This window comes from Pseudorasbora parva, chromosome 12, assembly GCF_024679245.1.
Source record: "Pseudorasbora parva isolate DD20220531a chromosome 12, ASM2467924v1, whole genome shotgun sequence".
Taxonomy (NCBI): Eukaryota; Metazoa; Chordata; class Actinopteri; order Cypriniformes; family Gobionidae; genus Pseudorasbora; species Pseudorasbora parva.
This window is the reverse complement of record NC_090183.1, coordinates 21487805-21514687: the sequence shown is the minus strand read 5'-3', so window position 1 is coordinate 21514687 and position 26883 is coordinate 21487805. Positions and strand designations below refer to the sequence as shown.

The 26883-nt window shown below is 37.9% G+C and overlaps 1 protein-coding gene across 7 annotated transcripts in view; it reads right to left on the bottom strand.

The window, feature by feature from the left end:
- Window positions 1-26883, bottom strand: part of rptor (regulatory associated protein of MTOR, complex 1) — a 292822-nt gene that overhangs the window by 22794 nt on the left and 243145 nt on the right. For all 7 annotated transcript variants that reach the window (XM_067459440.1, XM_067459442.1, XM_067459443.1 and 4 more), the window contains 5 exons: window positions 23854-23964; window positions 11355-11460; window positions 5892-6006; window positions 2154-2278; window positions 1956-2057 (listed from right to left, as the gene is read on the bottom strand). In XM_067459440.1, coding sequence (XP_067315541.1) covers window positions 1956-2057; window positions 2154-2278; window positions 5892-6006; window positions 11355-11460; window positions 23854-23964 — 559 coding nt within the window. The remainder of the gene's footprint in view (window positions 1-1955; window positions 2058-2153; window positions 2279-5891; window positions 6007-11354; window positions 11461-23853; window positions 23965-26883) is intronic.

Below are 26883 nucleotides of genomic sequence, written 5' to 3'. Positions count from 1 at the left end.
TCTGGGGCATTTTGAGTTATTCACAGATTCTGAAAGTGTAGTCTCCATGCTTTCCAACAACGTGTAACACATGGAAATCTGATAATATTTGGAGAAGTTGTGGCCATCTGAATGTAGGCCTTTAGAAAAGTGTAAACGAGAGAAAACAGCCTCTGAAGATTTGCAGTTCTCACCTGGTCTCACCTGCTGGGAGTGACAATAGGGCTCATTTACATCTCATTTAGATAAGCTATATCCCCTGTAAAGCTGCATGGTTGCTAGTAACGACAGACGCAACGGGAAAAATCGGATTTTAAATCTTTCACTGAAAATCTTGCATTCTGCCAATCCTGTGTTTGCTATGGAACACTGTTTACTGGGCTGCATATGCCTGAAATGGTAAGTGAAACGGTACCGAATATGTAAAAGCTTAGTTTGTGGAATTTTAATACAAATATGTCTTTTGTTAGTCCAATCACATAATGACTTAAATAAAGAATGGGATGAAGTAATTTTACATTTAAATGAAATGTGCAAATTGTGCAGTTATACACGGAGACAGCATACTCTAGAAGTGGCATGAATAGTACATTAGTATTCCATTTCAAACAGCCAAATTTTATTTGTTATAGTAACAGTACCAAATTTGACCCTTTGGAAGGGGAAATCAAATAAAGACTCAAACAGCCATGAATCAGTGAATCGATCAATGATTCGGATTGCCAATGTCACGTGATTTCAGCAGTTTGGATCACGTGTCAAACTTCCAACCTTCTGAAATCACATGACATTGGCGATCCGAATCATTGATCGATTCACTGATTCATTGCTGTTTGAATCTTTATTTGAGGTTTGAAAACAAATGTGGAAGAGAAGACTAATGCTGAATAAAGTCGTAGTTTTTGTTATTTTGGGACAAAAATTTATTTTTGATGCTTCAAGAGATTCTAATCAACCAACTGATGTCACATATAGACATATAGACTTTAATGATGTTTTTATTAGCTTTCTGGACATGGACAGTAAAGTGTGCATAGACTGCATGGAACTAAAATATAAAATATCTTAAACTGTGTTCTAAAGATGAACGGAGGTCTTACGGGTGTGGAACGACATTAGGGTGAGTCATTAATGACATCAATTTCATTTTTGGGAGAACTAACCCTTTAAAATCTTAAAAAAAAAAAAAAAATACAAAACAGCAGTCATAAGGTTCTGTTGTTTGTGTTCTACAGAAATAAAGAACACAAAAATAATGTTTTAAACAGAATGCTTTGTAAATGAGGTGAAGTATTCCTAAAAAAAATGTGTCTCAAAGTTAAAGCTGACTGCACACACACTCTCACTTCAATGTGCAATTTAATTTCTCTAACTCCTACAGAAAATAAGCAGTTTGAGACAAAATTATCTAGATACAAAAGACAAAGCAGGTGAGCTCCAATGTCTATGGGGCTTGTCGGGAATAATAAGAAGACACTGGGACTATAATATTATTTGTTTAGTTTTGCCAGTTTTGTAAGCTGATATGGGAGTCTGAACTTCTTCAAAAGACAGAACAAATATTTGTCAGTGGTCAATTTTGCAAAAGTTTTTTTTTTCCCAAAAAGCTTTTTTTGAAGATTGTCACATATAGAAAAGAATAAGAGAATAGAGATAATATAAATTAACATAAATTAACATAAAGGTTAGAAGTAATTTAAATGTTGTCTAGCACAAACAATTGTGAAACAGACCTAACTTCCAATTGTATGTCTTACATAACAGCAAACTGAGGAAATGTAAAATAAACCAACAAAACAAAGCAATACAATAACTAACATTCATAGCTTTCATACCAGAGCACCCATGGGCATCTCTACGGTCCTGCCTCATGTAGGAAGACTGGAAATTCTGACAGATTTTTCCAAAAACTGGCCAAGTGGGAGGTAGATGGGGAAAAGAAAATCAGACAACAGGAGAAGAGGGATAAAGCAAACCTCGTGTAGTGGGCAGCATGTCGGACAGCCCCTGCCATGCTGTGACCATCTCTGGATTCCTCTGGTCAGCAAAGTTCTTCCAAATTCGCAATGCTCCGTCATCTGCAAAAAAAGTGGAATGGTAAATGTCAGCACAGAAAATGACAAAGATGAGAACCATTCAAAGTCTGCGTCAACATGATTGATGGGTGAACTGACCAGTAGCAGTGAGGAGGAGAGAGCAGTCATGTCCATTCAGGTACTCCATGGATGTGATGCGTGTGTAGCGTGGATTCCCATTGTAGAAATAATCCAATCTCTCACCTTTCTCCCAGTCCCAAAAACTGAATGCACGCACACGCACACACAGTTTTAATACAGTTCATTTTGCTTCTCTATGCACAGCTAGCTAGTGCGAGTTCAGCAAGAAAATTTGCAAATGCATGTCTCTAATGAACAGATATATACAGACAAACAGACTATATATAATATTATCCAGAATATTAAAAACAGTTGCACATATAAGCAGTAAGGTTGGCCAATACTGCTAACTTTTGTTTAAGAAGGGAGGAATTGTTTTAATTCAATTATTTTAAAATAATAATTTTAAATTATTTTAATATATATATATATATATATATATAAAATTATTGGCAAATAATTGTTTGCTAAAACATTTAAAAACATGTAACAGACGTCTTGAACAATTCTATGTGATGACATGAATCACAATCAGTTTTTTAACTGAATTTGTGTCAAAAGAATTGATTCATATACATTAATTTTTATAGTTTTGTGTTTTGTGTTGCAGCAGGATTTATATTTAAACTGTCTTTTTGCATTTAATATTCACAGACACTAAACTTACCTCACAATCATCATTGCTCTAGCAATAAACAGCTTTTTCTGAGGTAAATTATTCTACGATCATACCTCTGCGCATCTCAAACCGATGTAAAGCCGATGTTGATGTGTTCATGTTGAGTGGATGTGGGCATCACTGTGCTCTCGCATTGAGCGCATCAGATTTGAATCTCAAAAGAATGCGGGCTCTGTGGGCGTGGCGCATTAGCGGATAATGAGACTATAATGAGACACCCTTTCCAAACAGATTACATAAACGCAGAATATTTGTCGTCTAGATAGACGTCTTTGACAGAGAGGCTGCAGATTGAGTATCATGTTTGTTTTCTTAATTTTGCAAGAAGCACAACAATTTGTTTTTATTGTGACTTTACTCAAAAAATAATAGAATCTTAACAGATTATAATGATGTATAACACTTGCCTGATTTATAAAACTGAGTTATTTGAGTCTCTTTGGCACTGATAAGAAAAAACGCGAGCCTATACGATAGCCTGTGCGATAGCCGACTACTGGGAGTTAAAGTGCCATTAGCCATTTTACAAATTAGGCTTAAATCATAGAGGTATTAAATGTATTCAAATGTCTTACAGCTCTCATATTAACAGATTTGTGACACACAAATAGTCAAAATATTGCCTAAAAGGATATTTTACCATTATAATAATTTGTTACATCTATATAGCGCTATTCTAGGCACTCAAAGCGCTTTACATAGATGGGGGAATCCCCTCAACCACCACCAATGTGCAGCACCAACCTGGATGATGCGACGGCAGCCATATTGCGCCAGAACGCTCACTATACACCAGCTGATTGGTGGAGAGGAGACAGAGTGATTAAGCCAATCATTATATGGGGATCATTAGGAGGCCATAATGGACAGGGGCCAATGGGCAAATTTGGCCAGGATGCCGGGGTTACACCCCTACTGTTTATCGAAGGACATCCTATGATTTTTAACGACAACAGAGAGTCGGGACCTCGGTTTAACGTCTCATCCGAAAGACGGTGCTCTTTGACAGCATAGTGTCTCAGTCACTACAGGGAGTGCAGAATTATTAGGCAAATGAGTATTTTGACCACATCATCCTCATTATGCATGTTGTCTTACTCCAAGCTGTATAGGCTGGAAAGCCTACTACCAATTAAGCATATTAGGTGATGTGCATCTCTGTAATGAGATGGGTGTGGTCTAATGACATCAACACCCTATATCAGGTGTGCATAATTATTAGGCAACTTCCTTTCCTTTGGCAAAATGGGTCAAAAGAAGGACTTGACAGGCTCAGAAAAGTCAAAAATAGCGAGATATATTGCAGAGGGATGCAGCAGTCTTAAAATAGCCAAGCTTCTGAAGCGAGATCTTTAAACAATCAAGCGTTTCATTCAAAATAGTCAACAGGGTCGCAAGAAGCGTGTGGAAAAACCAAGGCGCAAAATAACTGCCCGTGAACTGAGAAAAGTCAAGCGTGCAGCTGCCAAGATGCCACTTGCCACCAGATTGGCCATATTTCAGAGCTGCAACATCACTGGAGTGCCCAAAAGCACAAGGTGTGCAATACTCAGAGACATGGCCAAGGTAAGAAAGGCAGAAAGTCGACCACCACTGAACAAGACACACAAGCTGAAACGTCAAGACTGGGCCAAGAAATATCTCAAGACTGATTTTTCTAAGGTTTTATGGACTGATGAAATGAGAGTGAGTCTTGATGGATAAAGGGCAGAGAGCTCCAGTCCGACTCAGACGCCAGCAAGGTGGAGGTGGAGTACTGGTTTGGGCTGGTATCTTTAAAGATGAGCTTGTGGGGCCTTTTCGGGTTGAGGATCGAGTCAAGCTCAACTCCCAGTCCTACTGCCAGTTTCTGGAAGACACCTTCTTCAAGCAGTGGTACAGGAAGAAGTCTGCATCCTTCAAGAAAAACATGATTTTCATGCAGGACAATGCTCCATCACACGCGTCCAAGTACTCCACAGCGTGGCTGGCAAGAAAGGGTATAAAAGAAGAAAATCTAATGATATGGCCTCCTTGTTCACCTGATCTGAACCCCATTGAGAACCTGTGGTCCATCATCAAATGTGCGATTTACAAGGAGGGAAAACAGTACACCTCTCTGAACAGTGTCTGGGAGGCTGTGGTTGCTGCTGCACGCAATGTTGATGGTGAACAGATCAAAACACTGACAGAATCCATGGATGGCAGGCTTTTGAGTGTCCTTGCAAAGAAAGGTGGCTATATTGGTCACTGATTTGTTTTTGTTTGGTTTTTGAATGTCAGAAATGTATATTTGTGAATGTTGAGATGTTATATTGGTTTCACTGGTAAAAATAAATAATTGAAATGGGTATAAATTTGTTTTTTGTTAAGTTTCCTAATAATTATGCACATTAATAGTCACCTGCACACACAGATATCCCCCTAAAATAGCTAAAACTAAAAACTAAAAACTAAAACTTCCAAAAATATTCAGCTTTGATATTAATGAGTTTTTTGTGTTCATTGAGAACATGGTTGTTGTTCAATAATAAAATTAATCCTCAAAAATACAACTTGCCTAATAATTCTGCACTCCCTGTATACTGGGGTGTTAGGACCCACACAGACCACAGGGTGATCACCCCTTGCTGGACTCACTAACACCTCTACCAGCAGCTACTTGGTTTTCCCAGTTGGTCTCCCATCCAGGTACTGACCAGGCTCAGCCCTGCTTAGCTTCAGAGGGAAACCAGTCTCGGGCTACAGGGTGATATGGCTGCTGGCCATTACCATATTGCAAGCTTGCTTTTTGTTCAATTTGCAGGTGCTTTACCAAATCAATGGTGCAAAACACAACTTTAGAAATCTGTTATTAGAAGTGTGATTATATTTCCGTTTCATTATAAGAGGCAGGCAGTGGCAAGTAATTCATGGAAAACACTCTTGTATGTGCAATGATATGAAAAGTATAGCTATCCGTCATCTGCTCCTACACAAGTGGCATTATTTGAAAAATTACAGTCCAAATTTCATTACAGTCTTATGATTGCTGATTCTTCTCTATCAAAGAGTTATGATTATAGAAGAATGTGGATGTGTATATTCCAGTCACTCACCAGATGGAGTCTTTGTCAGCTACAGCAATGCAGGGGTTAAATGGGTGAAACTTCACCACTGATGGCACTCCTGGGTTTCTATTAATGAAGATCTGATCATCTAATCGTGTCACTCCTAAACATGAGAGGGATGGGTTAGAATTTTGATTAGTTAAAACGTTCTTTCTTAGTGAAATGTTGAGCTTTACTTATGACCCTAGCAGTTGTTTGGTTTCCGAGGAAAGGGAATAAGAGTTACTAGTACTAAACTTCAGTGTGAAACTTTTAGATTAGAAAAAAAAAAGAAGAAAAAAAAGAAAAAAAAAATCAAGGAAAATCAGAGGGAATTGAGGATTTGATTCAGTTCCTCCAGCTAGACTGAATGAGGGCACCCCCACTCTCGGTTTCAGAGGGGAGGATGACGGAGAGCGTGATGAAAGGAGAAAGACATACGAGCGTGAGCAGGATCCTCCACTCTGACGCAATCAGTACTGCTCACTTGTGTGCGTGTTCCAGCACTGACGTATGCATGTTAGCTATTCTGTTTGAGACTCCGCTGACTTCAGACCGGGATCTAAGCACATTGCTTTCTTTTAAGCTTGTGGCTTTTACCCAGAAAAACTACAACATATAACTGGTTCACCCAGTTACATTTGTGAAATCCACATCATTATCCAGGCGCAACTAATATATAGAGTCAGAGCATATCTTCTAGAGGTTTAATGTAGACTTAAGTGAAATAAGATTAGCAACTGGAAGTTTGAGCTTGAGACATTTATTCAGTATCTCACCAATCTTGGAAGTACCAATAACACATCAGTTGACAGACCAATCATGACAGTGATGCAGGAGTCCTGCCTCCGTTAAATATATCACTTCATAACAGCCCCTACCTTATTCTCATTCTCTTCCCCATGAAGATCTTTGGAAGCTAGGGATAGGGAAAACTAGAGATGACGTTATGGACTCATTTCTTTCCAACTGTTATTTTATGGCAACTGTGGAGCAAGGGGGAAAGAAGCCTTGCATCCATTGTCTTTACATCTAGGCAGTGTGTTGAACAAAGAGTCCTATTTAGGTGGAGCTTGACCAACATGAAATGTACCAGCTGTCACAACAGGTGGACCAGGGAATGGACAGAGATTTGCATGATGGTAAAAGACTGCTATTATATGCCCCAGCCAATAAACTGCTCATTCCAAAGGCACCCATGTGTGTTTCAAATATGAAACATTTCTGGAACAAACCCTTTTCACACAGGCTGTCTGTAAAAGGGGTTTCCAGGCTGGATGTAGATAACAGGAGTTAGTAATGTCAGATCCTCATTCTGTTGAGCTGTCAGTGACATCTCTCATTCCCCACCGCAGAGCAGCCTTTTTAATCTGCCTTAGCTTCACTGCCAGGATGCACTGAGTGGCCTTAGTTTTTCAGAAGTTCTAACAATTCTCTGGCCTGGTAATGAAGGCTCAATGCCACCTCTCTTCTCACCACTTATAAGTTGAAGCTTATGGAGAATATGGGGATGCAGATAGATGCTGGGACAGCAAACCAAGCTTTGGGAGAAGAACTACAGATCTCAACCTGAGATCTAGGGCACAGTCCTTAATTCAGCAAAACCTGAATTTTTTATTATTGGACAAAAGAAATTGTAACCACAAGTAGGAACCTAGAATACTGTCTAACACTTGACGGCTACTCTGTCAAGTCCTCATCGTCAGTGAGGAACCTGGGTGTGCTCTTTGATACCAATCTTTCATTTGAAAGCCACATTTCTAGCATAATGCTGAACATTTCATGCGTTCATGAGCTCATGAGCTCAAAGCTAGATTATTGCTATTGCTTTACTGGGTGGATGCCCTGCTCGCTTAAAAAAATAAACTACAGCCAGTCCAAAACGCAGCAGCTCGAGACAATCTACTTCTTTGCGCTCTGTCGCGGCAGCAAGTGGAGATGGATACAAAAGTACTGGTGTGAGAGCTTAGACTTCAAAATAAATGAGACAAAAAGTTGCCAGAAAAGCACATCAGCGATGCAGCTGGATGAATTGAATCAATGGAATTAGACACAACGTGCACACACGTGCAGCCCAAGGGTTTATTTTTTTTTTGTGGTTGAATTGTTTTTTTGTGGTGACAATCACAGACCCGAGGTAGGCGTCATGTGTCGGCGGTATTGCGGTAATGTGGTAACCGCCCCGGTCCTAATTGTGCGTGTTTTTGTTTATTATAATTTGTATGTACTTGTTCTCATTTCTGCTTTAAAATAGTAAGCAATCAGTTATTTTTTTAAGGTGTATTAGAATGTATTTTAGTCTTTTTCTAGCTAATTTAGAATGTACATTTAATATGTATTGTTTTCATAGGCTTTATATTACACATGGCTTAGAGGACAGCATTGGATGTGGTGCCAATTGTGGGAAACCAAGTTAAATAAAACACTGCTTTTCGTGTTCCTTCCACTGAATCTGATTGCCTACTCTAAGAGGAGTAAGAGAGTGCACTCAGTCAGTCATACTGATTGAAAATTATGGCTGATAGAGATAATTCAGCTCCCGTTACAAACAACCTTGGCCTCTCCCATTGCACAGGGATCTACTCTCCAAGTATACAGGGATATTTTTTTTTCCATCTAACCCCGAAAAAATTACTTTTTGGCCAGTGAGAGGTTAACTCAAATGTTACAGGTTTGCCTTCAAGGGTAAGTGAAATGATGCAGAGTGAAAGAGCATATTTAATGCGCTCTGCATATGATAGGACATTTTGTGTGTTTGAGCAATGGTGCACAGACAGACACATTGTTCCTTTTCTCTGTTCTATTTGCAGATGTTTTATGTTTTCTGCAGTAACTTTTATATAAGGGGAGTCTTTTCTACTTAAAGGCTTAGTTTAGTAAATTATCTGAGTAAATTCTGTCAATAACTACTCATCCTCATGTCATTCCAAACCGGAACACAAATTAAGTTATTTTTGATTAAATCTGAGAGCTCTCTGATCCCTCCATAGACAGAAATTGAGTTGCCACTTTCAAGGTCCAGAAAGGTAGTAAAGACATCGAAAATTGGTCCATGTGACTACAGTGGTTCAACCTTAATTTTATGATGCAACAAGAATAGTTTTTGTGCACAAACACCCTCCATTGAAAATGTATGTACGGATGTATGTATTTCCAGAAAGGTAATAAAAACATCATCAAAGTAGTCCATATGTGACATTATCCGGGTTTGTTTTCATTCGGCGTTCGCGACTGCACAGTCTCCATCAGACTAAAAATGAAGCTTGCGCGAACCAGATAACACCTCATCAGCGTCACTGCGCAGTCGCGAATGCGGATTGAAAACAAACACGGAAGAAAAGACAATGCTGAATAAAGTCGTAGTTTTTGTTATTTTTAGACCAAAATGCATTTTAGATGCATAAAAAAAATTCTAGCTTACCAACTGATGTCACATATGGACAACTTTGATGATGTTTGTATTACCTTTTTGAAGAGGGACAGTATACCGTACATACAGTGCCTTGCGAAAGTATTCGGTCCCCTTGAACTTTGCAACCTTTTGCCACATTTCAGGCTTCAAAGACAATGATATGAAACTTTATTTTTTTGTGAAGAATCAACAACAAGTGGGACACAATCATGAAGTGGAATTGAATTTATTGGATATTTCAAACTTTTTTAACAAATCAAAAACTTTTAAATTATTCTGCCCCTTTACTTTCAGTGCAGCAAACTCCCTCCAGAAATTTAGTGAGGATCTCTGAATGATCCAATGTTGACCTAAATGACTAATGATGATAAATAGAATCCACCTGTGTGTAATCAAGTCTCTGTATAAATGCACCTGCACTGTGATAGTCTTCCGGATAGTATCTTTGGATAGTAGAGGTCAGTTTAAATCGCAGAGAGCATCATGAAGAACAAGGAACATACCAGGCAGGTCCGAGATACTGTTGTGGAGAAGTTTAAAGCCGGATTTGGATTTCCCAAGCTTTAAACATCCCAAGGAGCACTGTGCAAGTGATAATATTGAAATGGAAGGAGTGTCAGACCACTGCAAATCTACCAAGACCTGGCCATCCCTTTCAGCGAAATTTCAGCTCATGCAAGGAGAAGACTGATCAGAGATGCAGCCAAGAGGCCCATGATCACTCTGGATGAACTGCAGAGATCTACAGCTGAGGTGGGAGACTCTGTCCATAGGACAACAATCAGTCGTATACTGCACAAATCTGGCCTTTATGGAAGAGTGGCAAGAAGAAAGACATTTCTTAAAGATATCCATAAAAAGTGTTGTTTAAAGATTGCCACAAGCCACCTGGGAGACACATCAAACATGTGGAAGAAGGTGCTCTGGTCAGATTAAACCAAAATTGAACTTTTTGGCAACAATGCAAAACGTTATGTTTGACGTAAAAGCAACACAGCTCATCACCCTGAACACACCATCCCCACTGTCAAACATGGTGGTGGCAATTCAAATTGATGGGAAGAGGGATGGAGCCAAATACAGTGTCATATCATTTTATCTTTGAAGCCTGAAATGTGGCAAAATGTTTGCAAAGTTCAAGGGGGCCGAATACTTTTGCAAGGCACTGTACATTTACAATGGAGGAACAGAAAGCGTTCGGACAAAATATAAAATACATCTTAAATTGTGTTCTGAAGAAGAAAAGTCTTACGGGTTGTGGAACGACATTAGGGTGAGTCATTAATTACATCATTTTTATTTTTGGGTGAACTAACCCTTTAATGTTTAATATTCTTAAGCATGTAAATGATAACAGTTCATGTGGAGCAGCATTTAAATCAAATGGAGTCACTCCAAGACGGATGTTAGTGCTGTTAAAATTTGCAGAAGAGAGTGCGCTGTCTATGAATGTCCTGACACACACAAAACACAAAGACGGTAACCAGTAGTGAGTGCACAGACAGCACGCCAAAATTGGGTTCTCTTTCGCGTTTGAACGAACAACACTGAATTATGCCAAAATGCCCTTTTTGTTGAGTATTCTCAAAGAGCAGTCTTAAATTAGTTATACAACATCTTAAATTAACTTAAAGAGTATTGAGAATGAGATCTGCTTCATGTTCGACAGCGACAGTTCTTAAAGTGACAGAAGCCACTAATGCTGTCTGTCATTAATGTTAATCAAAGAACAAATGAAACAGAGACAATTGACAATTTCATAAGATTATTTACGCTAATGTTAAACATTATTTCAGTAATTCCCTTGTGTGCCTGTTTAAATGCATTTTCATGGAATATATGCTGCTTTATGCTGCCTTTGCAGTGTAATGAAACATTTTACATTTTAAACATTTTGTGAAATGTCAAGTAATATAACAGTAAGTTATATTAACAATAAGTTAAAAAACTCAATATAAAAAAATATGCAAATTGTACAGATTATATTATGCTTATTTTATATTTAACTGTAAATACAGCAAAAATAAGACGGTAAATAAGTTAGATGTAGGAAAAGTTACCTTTCTGGGTGATGCGTTGGCTTTGTCTGCGTACTCGAGCGTTACGTAAGAATCTCCACTCTCTCTCCTTTCGAACCTGACTCTCCAAATCATGCTCTTCTGGAATCTGAATGAGAGAGAAATGCATACAATTTTCAACTGAAATGAAGCACCAAAAGGGTCACCTTGTTTAAAATCATAATCATAAAAACATACAATTACAGACACAAACATGGTTTTTACTGTAAACTAAAGATTGTAATTGTGTAAGAAAACACTTAAAAAATGTAATTAGAACTTAAAAGTAAAAGTGTTATTTCTCTAAAAAATTATATCAACTATGATCTCTCACTCTCTCTCTATAGTTTCACAGCAGTAATTACTTTATTAATTTATTTACCTACAAGATTGATACTATCAGAGAGAAAATTATAAACATGCAACTTTCTGCTATAGTATTGCATCAGACTGTGCACCATAGACCCCCTGAGAAACAATAACATTTATTCTTTGCTGTAGGGAAAGAAGAATAGTCTAAATTGGTTAAATCATCAAAATCAACAACATGTATATTGTACTATGTAGACCTTTTACCGGCTTCCAGGAGTCATAGATCCTCTTAATATTATTAATTCATCATTGTCATAAGGATATGTCCCACAAATGTTCAAGCTGTCTGTTATTTAGCCTCTTATATTAAAAACAACAACAACAACTTGATCCTTAAAAATTAGTTTACTACCGACCGTTTTTTTTTTTTATACTAAAAAAGGCATTCTACTCATTATGTTCCTTCTTAGAGAGACTTGTATCTGCAAGTTCCAGTCATAATTTAGACTATCATAGTACTGAGACTGCTCTCATCAGAGTTACAAATTACTTATTTTATCATCCAATAAAGCACGCTGGAAGTAGAAGGGGACGATGAGTGTACTGTAAACGATCTATGCCGGTGTTGTAAAATAATTTAGGGATACACGTAGTACTTACCAACACAATCATCATTTTCAAGCGAAATAGTAAAAGTGAATGCATATGAACATTTAGGATTAGAATAAAATTTAACCCAAGTGCTCTTTGGTGACGTAAATGCTTATGTTACTCAATTTATGTTTATCATCTGTCCGTCATCATTTAAAGGCCGCCCTGACAATTGGATAGGTCTGAACAGCTCCTGTTCGGGCATAGTTGCTCTACAACAGATCAAGTCAGGAAATTAATTTCCCAAACTCTAATGTTATGGATGGGGCTAAAATTGCCTGGCCTCCAGATTAGGAACTTAGTGCCGCATTTCAGGCTATTGACCACAACATTCTTCTGAATAGGCAAGAAAATAATGTTCACATTAATGGACTTGCTCTGGCATGGTTCAAATTGTATTCATCTGGCCGTCACCAATTTGTAGCCATAAATTAAGAGGTATAATAATGATCACAAGTTCATTATGGAATACCGCAAGACTCAGAATTAGGACCATTGCTTTTCACCATGTACAGGTCCTTCTCAAAAAAATAGCATATTGTGGTAAAGTTCATTATTTTCCATAATGTAATGATAAAAATTAAACTTTCATATATTTTAGATTCATTGCACACCAACTAAAAATATTTCAGGTCTTTTATTGTTTTAATACTGATGGTTTTGGCATAAAGCTCATGAAAACCAAAAATTCCTGTCTCAAAAAATTAGCATATAATGAAAAGGTTCTCTAAACGAGCTATTAACCTAATCATCTGAATCAACTAATTAACTCTAAACACCTGCATAAGATTCCTGAGGCTTTTAAAAACTCCCAGCCTGGTTCATTACTCAAAACCGCAATCATGGGCAAGACTACCGACCCGACCCTGTCCAGAAGGCCATCATTGACACCCTCAAGTGAGAGAGTAAGACAAAGAAAGAAATTTCTGAACGAATAGGCTGTTCCCAAAGTGCTGTATCAAAGCACCTCAATGGGAAGTCTGTGGGAAGGAAAAAGTGTGGCAAAAAACGCTGCACATCGAGAAGAGGTGACCGGACCCTGAGGAAGATTGTGGAGATAGACCAATTCCAGACCTTTGGGGACCTGCGGAAGCAGTGGACTGAGTCTGGAGTAGAAACATCCAGAGCCACCGTGCACAGGCGTGTGCAGGAAATGGGCTACAGGTGCCGCATTCCCCAGGTCAAGCCACTTTTGAACAAGAAACAGCGGCAGAAGCGCCTGACCTGGGCTACAGAGAAGCAGCACTGGACTGTTGCTCAAATTTTGCATGTCTTTCGGAAATCAAGGTTCCAGAGTCTTGAGGAAGACTGGGGAGAAAGAAATGCACAAATGCCTGAAGTCCAGTGTCAAGTACCCACAGTCAGTGATGGTCTGGGGTGCCATGTCAGCTGCTGGTGTTGGTTCACTGTGTTTTATCAAGGGCAGGGTCAGTGCAGCTAACTATCAGGAGATTTTGGAGCACTTCATGCTTCCATCTGCTGAAAAGCTTTATGGAGATGAAGATTTCGTTTTTCAGCAGCTGCTCACAGTGCCAAAACCCCTGGTAAATGGTTTACTGACCATGGTATTACTGTGCTCAATTGGCCTGCCAACTCTCCTGACCTGAACCCCATAGAGAATCTGTGGGATATTGTGAAGAGAAAGTTGAGAGACGCAAGACCCAACACTCTGGATGAGCTTAAGGCCGCTATCGAAGCATCCTGGGCCTCCATAACACCTCAGCAGTGCCACAGGCTGATTGCCTCCAAGCCACGCTGCATTGAGAAAGTCATTTCTGCAAAAGGATTCCTAACCAAGTACTGAGTGCATAACTGAACATAATTATTTGAAGGTTGACTTTTTTTGTATTAAAAACACTTTTCTTTTATTGGTCAGATGAAATATGCTAATTTTTTTCATGAGCTGTATGCCAAAATCATCAGTATTAAAACAATAAAAGACCTGAAATATTTCAGTTGGTGTGCAATGAATCTAAAATATATGAAAGTTTAATTTTTATAATTACATATGGAAAATAATGAACTTTATCACAATATGCAAATTTTTTGAGAAGGACCTGTATAAGCTACCCATGGGAGATATCATTAGGAAAACATGCTGATAGTTGTCACGGTGATGATACTCAGCTTCTTTCTTTGCAGCCTGAAAAACAAACCAATTCACAAAAATTCAGTTGATATAAAAATTTACCTAGAATACTTCCTAACTCTTGATTAATGTCTTCATCATCAGTTAGGAAACTGGTTGTGCTCTCTGATAGCAATCTATGTTTCGAAAGTCACATATCTGGCATTTGTAAAACCAGATTTTTTCTTATAAAATCTTTCTAAATTTTGAGATTGCATTCATGACCTCAAGACTAGATTTGTTAATGCTTTACTGGGTGCTTGCCCTGCAGGCTTAAAAACTAACTCCATGTAGTTTAAAATACAGCAGCTAGAGTTATTACAACATTTACATTTATGCATTTGGCAGACGTTTTTATCCAAAGCGACTTACATTGCATTCAAGGTACACTTTTTTTTTTTTTTTTTTTTTTTACATTATTGTCATTTCTTGCTTTCCCAGGGAATCGAACCCATGACCTTGGCGTTGCTAGCGCCACGCTCTACTAGTTGAGCTACAAGAAAGCCAAGAACCATAAAGTAAGACCATATTAGCCTGTATTGGCTCCCGGTTAAATGGTATACAATTCAAAATCCTGCTGATTACTCAAGGCCCTGAATAGTTTAGCCTCTTTGGCACTTGATTTTTCTATCACTTCATACTGTGGTCTCAAAATTCTGGTCAGTTGATAATACCTAGAATATCAAAATCGTCTGCAGGTGGTGGACCTTTTTCCTATTTAGCTGTCGTTTTAAATCTAGATTAAAAACCCATCTCTTTAACCTAGCATACAAATAACATACTATCACATTTCTATAATTCAAACAAGGAAGAATTTCCATAACATCCAATATATTTGTTTCATCATAAGAGGAATGGCATCTAGGCTAATATTTGTCTGTCTAATGGTCTGGATACAAATGGAGGTTACTAAAGTCTGGTTTGTATTCACACCAGATTGTAGACCTGCACCGCAGCGCTGGATGTCAGCGGAGACCACGACAATAAGACAAGCCCTAGAGACAGATGCCTTGTGAACACCTTGTCGACTTGACAGCCATTGGCACAGGCCCCTAAGGCCAGCTACAACTCCCTCTTCCTCCACATGCCAGCATGATGTAATGTGATATTCAAGCAGAAGGAACTGGATGAAACATTCTGAATGATATCAATCCGCAATCTGACTTGTGATGCAGCCAGGAATCATAATCACACCATGTTCGCTAATTTGGTTATAGAACTTGTCCCCCGACTATGTCTTTTTTCTCCCATGTTTTGTCATTGGTTTGTGACATTCCATCACCTGATAGAGTTTGGATGCATTGTCGCCATCACATTTGACTTGCTTAGTTGGGGACACTTAAAGGTCCCATGGCATAAAATGTAAATTTTATGAGGTTTTTCAACATTATTATTAGTTCCCCTAGCCTGAATATTGTCCCCAAGTGGCTAGACATTTTAATCGGTGTAAAGCGAGTTCTGGCTGTCTTTCTCTGCCTTTTAGAAAACTTCTTGAATTCCCCTGTTATGATGTGTTACGTCTCAGTGTGTGTTTCCTTAGAAGGACAATGCTTGTGTGCCCTGTCCTGTTGTCTCTCTCTTTCTCTCTGGCACTCTCTAGCTCTTGCAGGTTAATTACCATCAGCTGCAACTCGTTGTGAGCATGCCTAAAATTGAGCAGAGGTGTATATAAGGATCATTCAGAACTTGCAATGGAGAGGAACACTTCTCCCCCAGCCTCAGACTGCCAATGGTCCTTCTGTGTGTGTAGCAGAGATAATGTGTTTATCCTCGAGTTAGATGTGGAGCCTATACTCGATAATTGTCATCTACTATTGTTTAGTTTGTCCTCTAGTGTGTGAAGAGGTATCATTTTAGCTGACTTTTGTGGGTAACTAAAAGGTATTGTCATTTTCTGTCACCTCTAGTTTTTTTGTTACTTGGGAACAGTAGGGAGAGAGTGCCTTTTTATTTTGTGTAATATTTTTTCCTGTTTTTTTTGGTTAGAGAGGAAGCTTAGGGAAGTTTATGTTGTTGATTTTCATCTTTGTTTTTGTTTTTGGGTGTTTTTTTTTAAACCTTAGTTAGCCTCTGTTTTGTTTATTGTTTTAGGCTATACTCTCTCCTGACGATTTATTACCACGTTTTTGTTAAGTCTTTGGTTATACGTAGAAAATAAATACAATTACTCTTTAAAGTGTTTTGTTTTCACTCTGAGACTGAGGTTGAGGTGTATTCTCCACGTTTCTTTTTGTTTATTTACATCTCTATGTTATTTTCAGGTAAAATCTTTGCTTTTTCACTTGTTATCTTCCCTCCTGGCCCCTAGACTCAGAGGGGAACGTAACATGATGTCATAACAGAAACAAAAGGTTACCTCCCCTTCCTCTGCTTTGCCCACCCAGATAATTAGTAGAGAATGGATTTAGTTTATCAGTCGCAGAGTCAGAAGCATAGGCTCTACCATATGAATTTGACAGCACCACCACAAACAGTGAATGTGTTCATTAATGCCTGAAAAACTGCCGTTATAATGAATGACGCAGTTAAACTGAACAACAGAAGCTCTTAGTGTATTTATGTCGATGTCGTGTTTTTTGTTAGTTGTGGTGAAAGCATTTTGTGAGAGAAATAATGTTGCAAAGTTCACCCGTGTTTATTCAGAGCTCTCAGATACAAACAAAATAAACTTGTGCTCTCAACAACTCGGTACAATAACACTTTTTCAGCAAACTTTCCCCAGCTCTCTGTCTCTCTCTCTCTGGACTGGCAGTGCTGCAGCTGCTGCTTGCGCCTGGCTAAACCACGCCCCTCCACCACAATCTCATTTCAAATGCAAAGATGTCAGCCAATCACAACAGTGGATGTTTTCACTGAAGTCTAACAGCAGACACGCCCATCGAAACAGAGCATTCAAGGCAGAGGGGCTAATATCATAGAAAAAAATGCCTTTTATTTCTAAATTATGACTTTTTTAATGTAAAAACCATACTAACAATATAAGTACACCTCAGGAAACATTATAATATAAAATAAAAATCCATTCCATTAATATTCAACAATATTACTGAGTTGACTGCACTATCTTATGAGAACTGAATTGAGCTGGATGACATCACTGTTCTCTCCAGATCTGCTTAAGCTGAATTGAACTCTTTTGATAATTGATGAACAGCACAGTTATGGAACTGAGCTGAACTGAACCAAGACTTCAGCTGAAAAATTAGCTGCATTACAGCAGAATTTAATTGTTTGCATCATTGACCATTATTTTCCTGGTTTCCTGATTGAAACAACCTTTATTGTATAAAGTGATATATAAATAAACAACTTACATTTTTAAAATTGTAACTGATGTTTTTTGTTCCTCTACTTTACATTTGTATGAATGAGGAAACTGCTCAACGAGTTAAATAATCTGTTCATGCATGCAAACAGAGCTGAAGCCCTGGGTGAGAAAATCAGAGCTCCAGCTAATTAGCCCTGATCGATCTAGTCTTCTAGATAGGAGCTCCAGGAAAGGGCAAATCCCATGACACAAACCCATATCCAAGTTCATCAAGCGAGGTACGAAATCACACATGTCTTTTTTCCTGGAGCTCTGGGGCTCCACATCAATCTCTTAATGAGAATCAATTATTATTTTTTTCTATGGAAATGAAGCAGTAAGCTTGTAAATGTGAATTTGTCATAGTTAATATTCTCTTATGTCCAGACTGTTCAGTTTTTAGTAAGCTTTCTGAACTACCACACATGAGCTGCACATTTAATAAAAAAAATTAAAAACACATGGACACCCTATAAACAAATGCTTTCTTATGGAAAATAAAGGTTCCCTTTCGAGAGAATCACTCATATTGCGTTCAGCATATGTATGGGGTGCTCCTATTTTTCCTCAAGACTGAAGTGAATTTTATCCTTACAATTTTCCACGTAAAACGCAGTGCAGCTGCACAGCATACCGGATTCATCCGCCTTCAGACGCAGTCGTTCCAGCTGCGCTATCTGCCGTTACATATCCTTTTTTCCAACCTGCGAATGCATTGTTCCTGTCCACAAAGGCCAGCACCTTTCTTCCCGGAAGTTCATGACAAACTAACAAAGGCCTGGAAGGCGCCTTTCTCTGCTCGAGCCAAGTCCTCTTTTTCCCCAGCGCTCTCGACTGTAGACAGCGCAAGGGAAAAAGACTATGAGAACTTCCCCCTGCTCGAGGAGGCCATCGCCGCCCACCTTTGCCCGCCGAGGATGGCAGGCAAAAGTGTCGCACCCCTCTAAGCCATGCCGCACCACGTCAGCCCTCGCCAGTCGAGCATACGCCTCCGCAGGCCAGGCCGCTACACACCATGGCTGTACTCTAGGTCTTCAAGGCACAACTTCTCAGCTTGCTGTCAGCCTGTCCCAGACCCAGAGTCTCTCAAAGATCTCCGCAGCACCACTGAACTAGCACTGCGTGTGACCAAAGCCACTGGCCAGGCAATCAGAAAGTCCATGGGCAGCCTGACCGTGCTCGAGCGCCATCTTTGGCTCAGTTTGAGAGGGATGAAGGAGGCAGACAGAGTTCCCCATCACAGCTTCCGGCCAGTTCGGTCCCGCGGTGACTGGATTTGCTGAGCGGTTCTCTGGGGCACAGAAAGCTTCTCAGGTCATGAAGCAAGTCCTCCTGTAGAGGTCCAGTTCATTGTCAAACCGCCAGGCTAAGGCTCCTCCTAACTAGCAGTCTATGGCAGCGCTGGCGAGTTCGTGCCCCCACTCTGCCTCCAGAAATAGACTGCTCTACGAGAGGCATGGCCTCTTCATGGTCTAGTGGGATACTACTTGAGGATATCTGTGCAGTGGCAGGCTGGGCCTTTCCATCCACATTTATCAGATTCTATAAGTTGGAGGTTCCCGCTTTGCAAGCAGATTTTCTCTCCATATGACGTCTATAATATCTGCATCTGCTATCCAATCTTCCAACTGCCAGAGGGAGCCATCATGTTTTGCCAGTCTACCTTGTCTTTACAGAGCATTACTGATACCTTGTTTGTTTGTCAAGTTAATGTTTCTCTGCCTGTTATTAACCAAATACATTCTGCTGCAGAATATTTTTCTATAATGAAAGCAAAACTGTATTATAGATTATACATTGTCCCTGGCAACCAATATACTGCACTGTGCTAGTGTTATATCTGCCCTATTACTTTGAAGTCTCAGATTTTAACTAAAATCATTAGAGTGGTGCAGGTATGATGTATTTTTGTAGGCTAACCCAGAAGCAAGCATCAGCCTGGTTCCCTCGACAAAATCCCAAGATTTTACCATTGGTTTTTGGATTACTGTGGAAAACAAGATATGTGATAACAAAAGCTTATGATTCCTACAGGTCATATGATATGTGATAATTTTCATGAATAAACACAACTTTTATGAATGTTGAAGTAAATACAATTGGCAGTAGCTAAACGTAGGAAAATATCTTGAGCTTGTGTTCATGACAGACTTTATTTCAAGCAATTAAAAAGACCTATTAAAAAAACATTGACAATGGAACTGTAACTGGTAAAATGCTGACATGTTTACTGGTTTTGGCCTAAAAAAATATGTCATCCCTGCACCACGCTATTTCTCATATCCACGTATCAACTTGTTAGGTAAGTAGCAATGCATTAAGAGGGATAATACAAGACCTATTCACTTCTGACCTGATCACCTTATACAGGTTTATTTTGTGATAATGACTGAAGAATGAATGTGCTGACTGTACATTAATCAATACTTAAATCAATCAAGCGAGCACAATTATCAGCCAGTGACGAATCTCAGCTGATTAACTAGCCTGGCAAATGTATCGGTTTAATCACAAGTTCTAAGTACTCTTGGTCCAATTTTACACAGTTGCAAATTAAGTCAAGTCAAAACAAAATCTCTTGTTGGGCTCAAATCATCAAGCCCTATTCAGATGGGATTAGTTTAACATGGAGAGGTGGGGGTTAAGTCATTTGACCTCAGGACGCCTGTAATTAAACTTTCATATATTTTAGATTCATTGCACACCAACTGAAATATTTCAGGTCTTTTATTGTTTTAATACTGATGATTTTTGCATACAGCTCATGAAAACCCCAAATTCCTGTCTCAAAAAATTAGCATATCATGAAAAGGTTCTCTAAACGAGCTATTAACCTAATCATCTGAATCAACTAATTAACTCTAAACACCTGCAAAAGATTCCTCAGGCTTTTAAAAACACCACACAGGTTCATTACTCAAAACCGCAATCATGGGTAAGACTGCTGACCTGACTGCTGTCCAGAAGGCCATCATTGACACCCTCAAGCAATAGGGTAAGAAAGACATTTCTGAATAAATAGGCTTTTCCCAGAGTGCTGTATCAAGGCACCTCAGTAGTCAGCTAGCTATCAGGAGATTTTGGAGCACTTCATGCTTCCATCTGCTGAAAAGCTTTATGGAGATGAAGATTTCGTTTTTCAGCACCTGCTCACAGTGCCAAAACCACTGGTAAATGGTTTACTGACCATGGTATTACTGTGCTCAATTGGCCTGCCAACTCTCCTGACCTGAACCCCATAGAGAATCTGTGGGATATTGTGAAGAGAAAGTTGAGAGACGCAAGACCCAACACTCTGGATGAGCTTAAGGCCACTATCAAAGCATCCTGGGCCTCCATAACACCTCAGCAGTGCCACAGGCTGATTGCCTCCATGCCACGCCGCATTGAAGCAGTCATTTCTGCAAAAGGATTCCCGACCAAGTATTGAGTGCATAACTGAACATAATTATTTGAAGGTTGACTTTTTTGTATTAAAAACACTTTTCTTTTATTGGTTGGATGAAATATGCAAATTTTTTGAGAAAAAATAGAGAGAGAGAGAGAGAGAGAGAGAGAGAGAGAGAGAGAGAGAGAGAGAGAGAGAGAGAGAGAGAGAGAGAGAGAGAGAGAGAGAGAGAGAGAGAGAGAGAGAGAGAGAGAGAGAGAGAGAGAGAGAGAGAGAGAGAGAGAACAAGTGAATCATTACACCCCTATAATAGAAATTTACTTAGAGCTAAAAGAGGTGTTGTGCCTTTAATAAGTGCTTTTGGTTTTCTTTTTGCTCTAAATGGTATGCAGAAAATACTGAAGGTTTGCCTCCAGAGTTGTCTCACCACCTACAATGCAACCAAATGCTTCATCAAGCGTCTCCATGCTTGCAAAATGCGCAAAAAAAAAATACTTTTAAACTGGAAATGATGTAATTTTACTGTGCAGTTTAACAGTGGGTCTATTCGAACGGGATTAGTATTACCCAAGGTGTTTTTTCCGGACCTTTTTACAGAAGGTAAAAGTCTCCGTAATCTTTACTGACATTGTCCGTAATGATTACAGAGATGGCACATTCGGATGGGACTAAACTCACAGAGAACCTTCCCCATGTTAAACGAATCATGTCGTATAGGGCTTAAAAGTGGAAACTTCAGGGAAGTTGAAAAATGTAATATTCTAGTTAAATCTATATGTATCCTGGTTGAGAATAGACTGGTGAAAGTCATGCAGACCTCCCTCGCACCCTGACCATTCCTTTTTCCAGCATCACCCCTTATCAGCGCACACTAAGAGAGAGAGCAGTAAAACAGTCCAACCAACAACAACATCATAAATTCTTCCATCAGGCTATAAATTGTATAATCTGTTTACAGTCATATAATCTTATGGTACATGCACTAACAATTTCTATTTGCGGGCATTCATTGTGTTCATTTTCTTAGGTTGTGTATGCTACTTTATTTTAAGTCTTATGTTGTTTTGTCTCCCACACATTATTGATTAGTAATGTGTCTTGTTCTCTCGCAGTAAACATGAGGTATTACCACAGGCTGTGTGTGTTCCTCACTGATCACATACTGATGGAATTGCATTATACTGCCTCGGGACTGGACACAAACACACACATTTTCACAAATATTTTCTTTTGTACATAATAATTACAGAAGACAATGAAAAAAAGAAAATAAACAAACACTAAAATTACCTTTCTTACTGAAATACTGCGGCGGTGATGTGTTTCAGTGGTGCTATTAGATAATAATACCTTGTTCCTAAATGACTAGCATTTTTATACACCATGGTATTTACATAGTACATGCACAAATAACATGGCAGTATTTTTGTATTTTGTCTTCTGACTATATGCAAATATCTAATTCACAGTAGAAAGGGTAGTATAAAAATAAACAGTATAGAATAGCCCTGTAGTAAAGCATGGCATCATAGGGAACAAACACATACATACATATATTTAAATACTGGTTTATGGGATAACACTTGGAATACTGCAGCAGCACCATTGTATGTTAGAAATTCCCCTCTGGGGACAATGAAGTTTGGCTGTTAACAGGCAGAAAGGGTTTTCTCTTTTTGAAATGAAGGAAAATGGTTGAAGGAATGTCATGCCATCACCATGGCAACAGAAAAACTAGAAGATAGATTTAAAAAAAATATATTCTCATTATTCCTACTGGCAATTTTTTTTTATTGTTTAAAAAAATATTCATGTAGTTGTGCCAATAAAATGAACATCTATTTGAGAATGTTTAGATCTTTTTTTTTTCTTTTTTTTTTTTTTTACAGGAAACTAAACAAATTTATAAAAAAAATTGCAGTCTAACAAAATACTCTGACATTAGTGCCTTACATAGAACGTTTACATTATACTGTTTCCTTCAATATACTGTTTCCTTCAAATAGGCAAATTTCCATATTGGTCGGAAGATGTTATAAATTATAATAAGGTGTTATAGATAAGGGCTACTGTCTGACTGCTCAGACAATGTACAGTACTCAGTGGACCTATGGCCTGTTCAGTATAAATATTAAATATAAATATCTCAATATAAAATATAAATAACTTTTGGTTAATGATTTAATATAATTTAAGTTTACTTTCCATTAATGAGAGTGGCATGTTTAACATGCATGTGTATCAAGTGGAAATCAAGAGTTTAAAACCATTGTATTTTCTTCATTACTTCTCTTGCAGCAGTTAATTAGTGTGTATGCATGATCTAGAGTGTGCTGACCTGCGCACATATTAACACAAGTTCTGCAAGTTTGTTATAAATCCTGATGTGTGCATCGAAAATTGCTTATACATATATTTTCAAATTAACATTTTTTGCGTTTATAAATCAGGCCCCAGAAGATCGTATACACAATCCTGAGACAATTCAGCACTAACCTTCACTTGGGGCGGATTGTTTTTATTTAATATTAGTGGAGGGGGTCCAACTCTTTCACATCCATTTACTAATATTATTTTTAAGATAATTGCTAAATCAACGTGTTTAAATCTGACTGAATAGATCTTAAGCAATGAGTTGAAGTCAATTCATTAACTGAATTTGTTTGATTTAGAAGTAAATTCATTAGATTTCACCTCTAGTCCATGCATCACTCACCTTCATAACGGGCTGAGCGAAGTATTTGGCACTCCAGTCGCAAAGACCTGTCTGCAGACTCACACTGATGAAGTTCCTGTGAGCAGCTGCCTCATCTCCATCCTCAGCAGCCTGAGGAACACACCAGACAAATGACAACATGTCACCAAATCGTTGATTAGGTCTGACTGACTGTGTTTTATCCTGCTTATTACACAACTATTTGATAATTAATAAAAACATAGGCAGCTGTGCTGCTTAATATTTTTATGGAAACCATGCTACATCATTATTTAGGATTATTTGAAGAATAGTGGGTTTTAAAGAACAGAATGTATTTGAAATATTGTGTAACATTGTAAATGTATTTAGTCACTTTTAAAGGCGCCCTAGAATGAGTTGAAACAATATTTTAAATTGTGCTCTGATATACACATATAGGGTATGTGACTTATTTAAGGGTTAAAATTGACCAGATATGGTTTTACAGGTCCATTTACAACCCCATAAATTGTCCCTAGGATGTAATGGTCTGTTTTTGCCTTATTTGGAAGGGTCATGAATATTAATGTGGAGTTCGACTCTGATTGGATGTTTCACTGCGCGGCTCATATCAGTGACAGAAACTCATCTACGGTATACTGTCAATTATGGATAGATTATGCATCCAACCTTGTGTTTGATCCTGTTTCTGACGAAAATAAAGATTTTGAGAAACAACTAATTGTTTTTTAGATTGGAAATGGACGCTTTTAAGTGGTAAGTTTAGTCTTTATTTTCAGTAAGACCTGCAAAACGTACCTTTGGTACTATAACTACAGCCTACATGTGAACTAGCATATAACATTAACTTTACACGTTAACTCATATCGTCAGCAGTCACAACTTTATTTTTAGCATTTTAAAAACATTTCGATCACTGTAATGTGTCACCGTTTGATTTTACAATGATAGCTTCTTCACTTTGAATTTCTAAACAGCGAACTGGGTAACGTTAGCGCACAAATATGTTGTTTATACAGTAAAGTAGCCTACAGTGTTTTTTTTTTAAACAAATTGGCGATGCCTTGTCAAATTACTACCATTTCAACTTAAGTGGTAGAGATGACGTTAGCTAGAAGGATTGAGTGAGCGATCTGTAAGCAACTAAACTAACATAGTTAGCTCCTGAGTTATGTGTTTTTGATGAAAATAGCCATAGGCTAAATTATAATTATATCCGACAAAAGGGCTTGCCATATGTATCTGGGCCATTCTACAGAATTGGTGCAGTCAGAGGTGAAAACATCTTGATTTTTTTTTTTTTTTTTTTTTTTTTTTCACAAATTTTGCCTGTATGCAAATTGTTTAATATCCAAGGTACACATTTATAGTAATTGTGCAGTTAATTTTCATACTGTATTTTCAGAAAATACTGGAATATTTTCATTCTCCCAAAATTTGTCACTACCGAAACACAATAATATATAATTTATTAAAAAGGCTTATAATGACCTATTACGATTTTTTTTACATCTACCTAGTAATTTTTTTTATTTATTATTTATACATTTTTTTAATATATTCTATTTAAAAATATATATTTTTTACAGGTTAAATTAATAACAATTACAATTTTAATAACATTTAAAGTGTAATTAATGAGATTTGTTCTATTTTGAATCCAATCTTTTTATGTAGAAGGCATAAAGTTTATCAGACTGATTTTAAACATAAGGATTCATTAGTTTGAATATGCATTAAACCAAACACTATCATAACATATTATTTGATAATTCAATATAGGTTATTTTTGACAAAACATCCCATGTTTCGTTTGTGACTGCTCATTTTCGGTAGTGACAGTACTGTTTTGGTAGTGACCACAATACTTAATTTGTCATAGCTAAATCAGACTGTCAACATTTTATGTTAATACAAATAACTAACTATGTTGCACATATGCAGTCAGCACATATCAGATATTTACTGTCAGATGTGTCTGCTATAAGATCACCTAGCTATTCTATACTTTGGGTCTTGAGGTGCAAGTGAGATGAGGTATACACAGATTTTTCTATCTAAAAACGTCTTACAATGTAGATTGTTTCAGAATCACTGTTTTATTTTTACAAAATGTCCATTGCAATAGACATCAAAATTATTTTAGTGTACAAAATGGTCTCACTTAAAAATGACAAAATGGATTCCATCTATAGCCTAAAATTACAGTAAATTAAGGAACAAATATAACCTCCATTCCAATATTTCATGTTAATTTTGGGGGGAATTATATGTTTCTTCATTACTTCCTTAATAATTGTGCATTTCTACATCTCAGAAATAAAAATATGAACAATGTCAACAACAGAGTGTGTGTGAGTGAGTGAGTGAGTGTGTGTGTGTGTGTGAGTGTGTGAGTGAGTGAGTGAGTGAGTGAGTGAGTGAGTGAGTGAGTGAGTGAGTGAGTGAGTGAGTGAGTGAGTGAGTGTGATTAATTGTAATGGGGTTACAGAATTAAAACCTGCATACTAAACTACTACTAAAACATAGTACAATACTAATGATTTGCATAACTGTACTAAAATTTAGTTTAATCCTCAAAATAAAGGATTATTTGTTCCCTTTTGTCACTACCAAAACAATGATGTCACAACCGAAACTTCAAGACTTGTTTTGGTTGTGACTGTTTTGGTAGTGACAATTTTAGATAATTTTGAGCCTAGTTTGAAGATGCTAATCAGCACATGGTTAGCAATTACTGGTCAGAACAGTTGTACACATATAAAATCAAAATTTTATGGAATAACATCCAAAAAAGTGTTCTTAATCGCAGAAAAAAATGTGTTTGGTAGTGACATTCCTTAAAGTTACACACAGATTTTCAGGTTTTTAAAACACAATTACATCAAAATGATGGGACAAATCTTTTCACGTAGCATATGAGAGAGAGGGACACAGGGATATTTCCTGATCAAAACATTAGGGGTGTGGTTAAAATCAGTCTCAGCCAGTGGACTAAAACATTCACTGTTTCGGTAGTGACATGGAAATGCGGGACACATTTTTTTT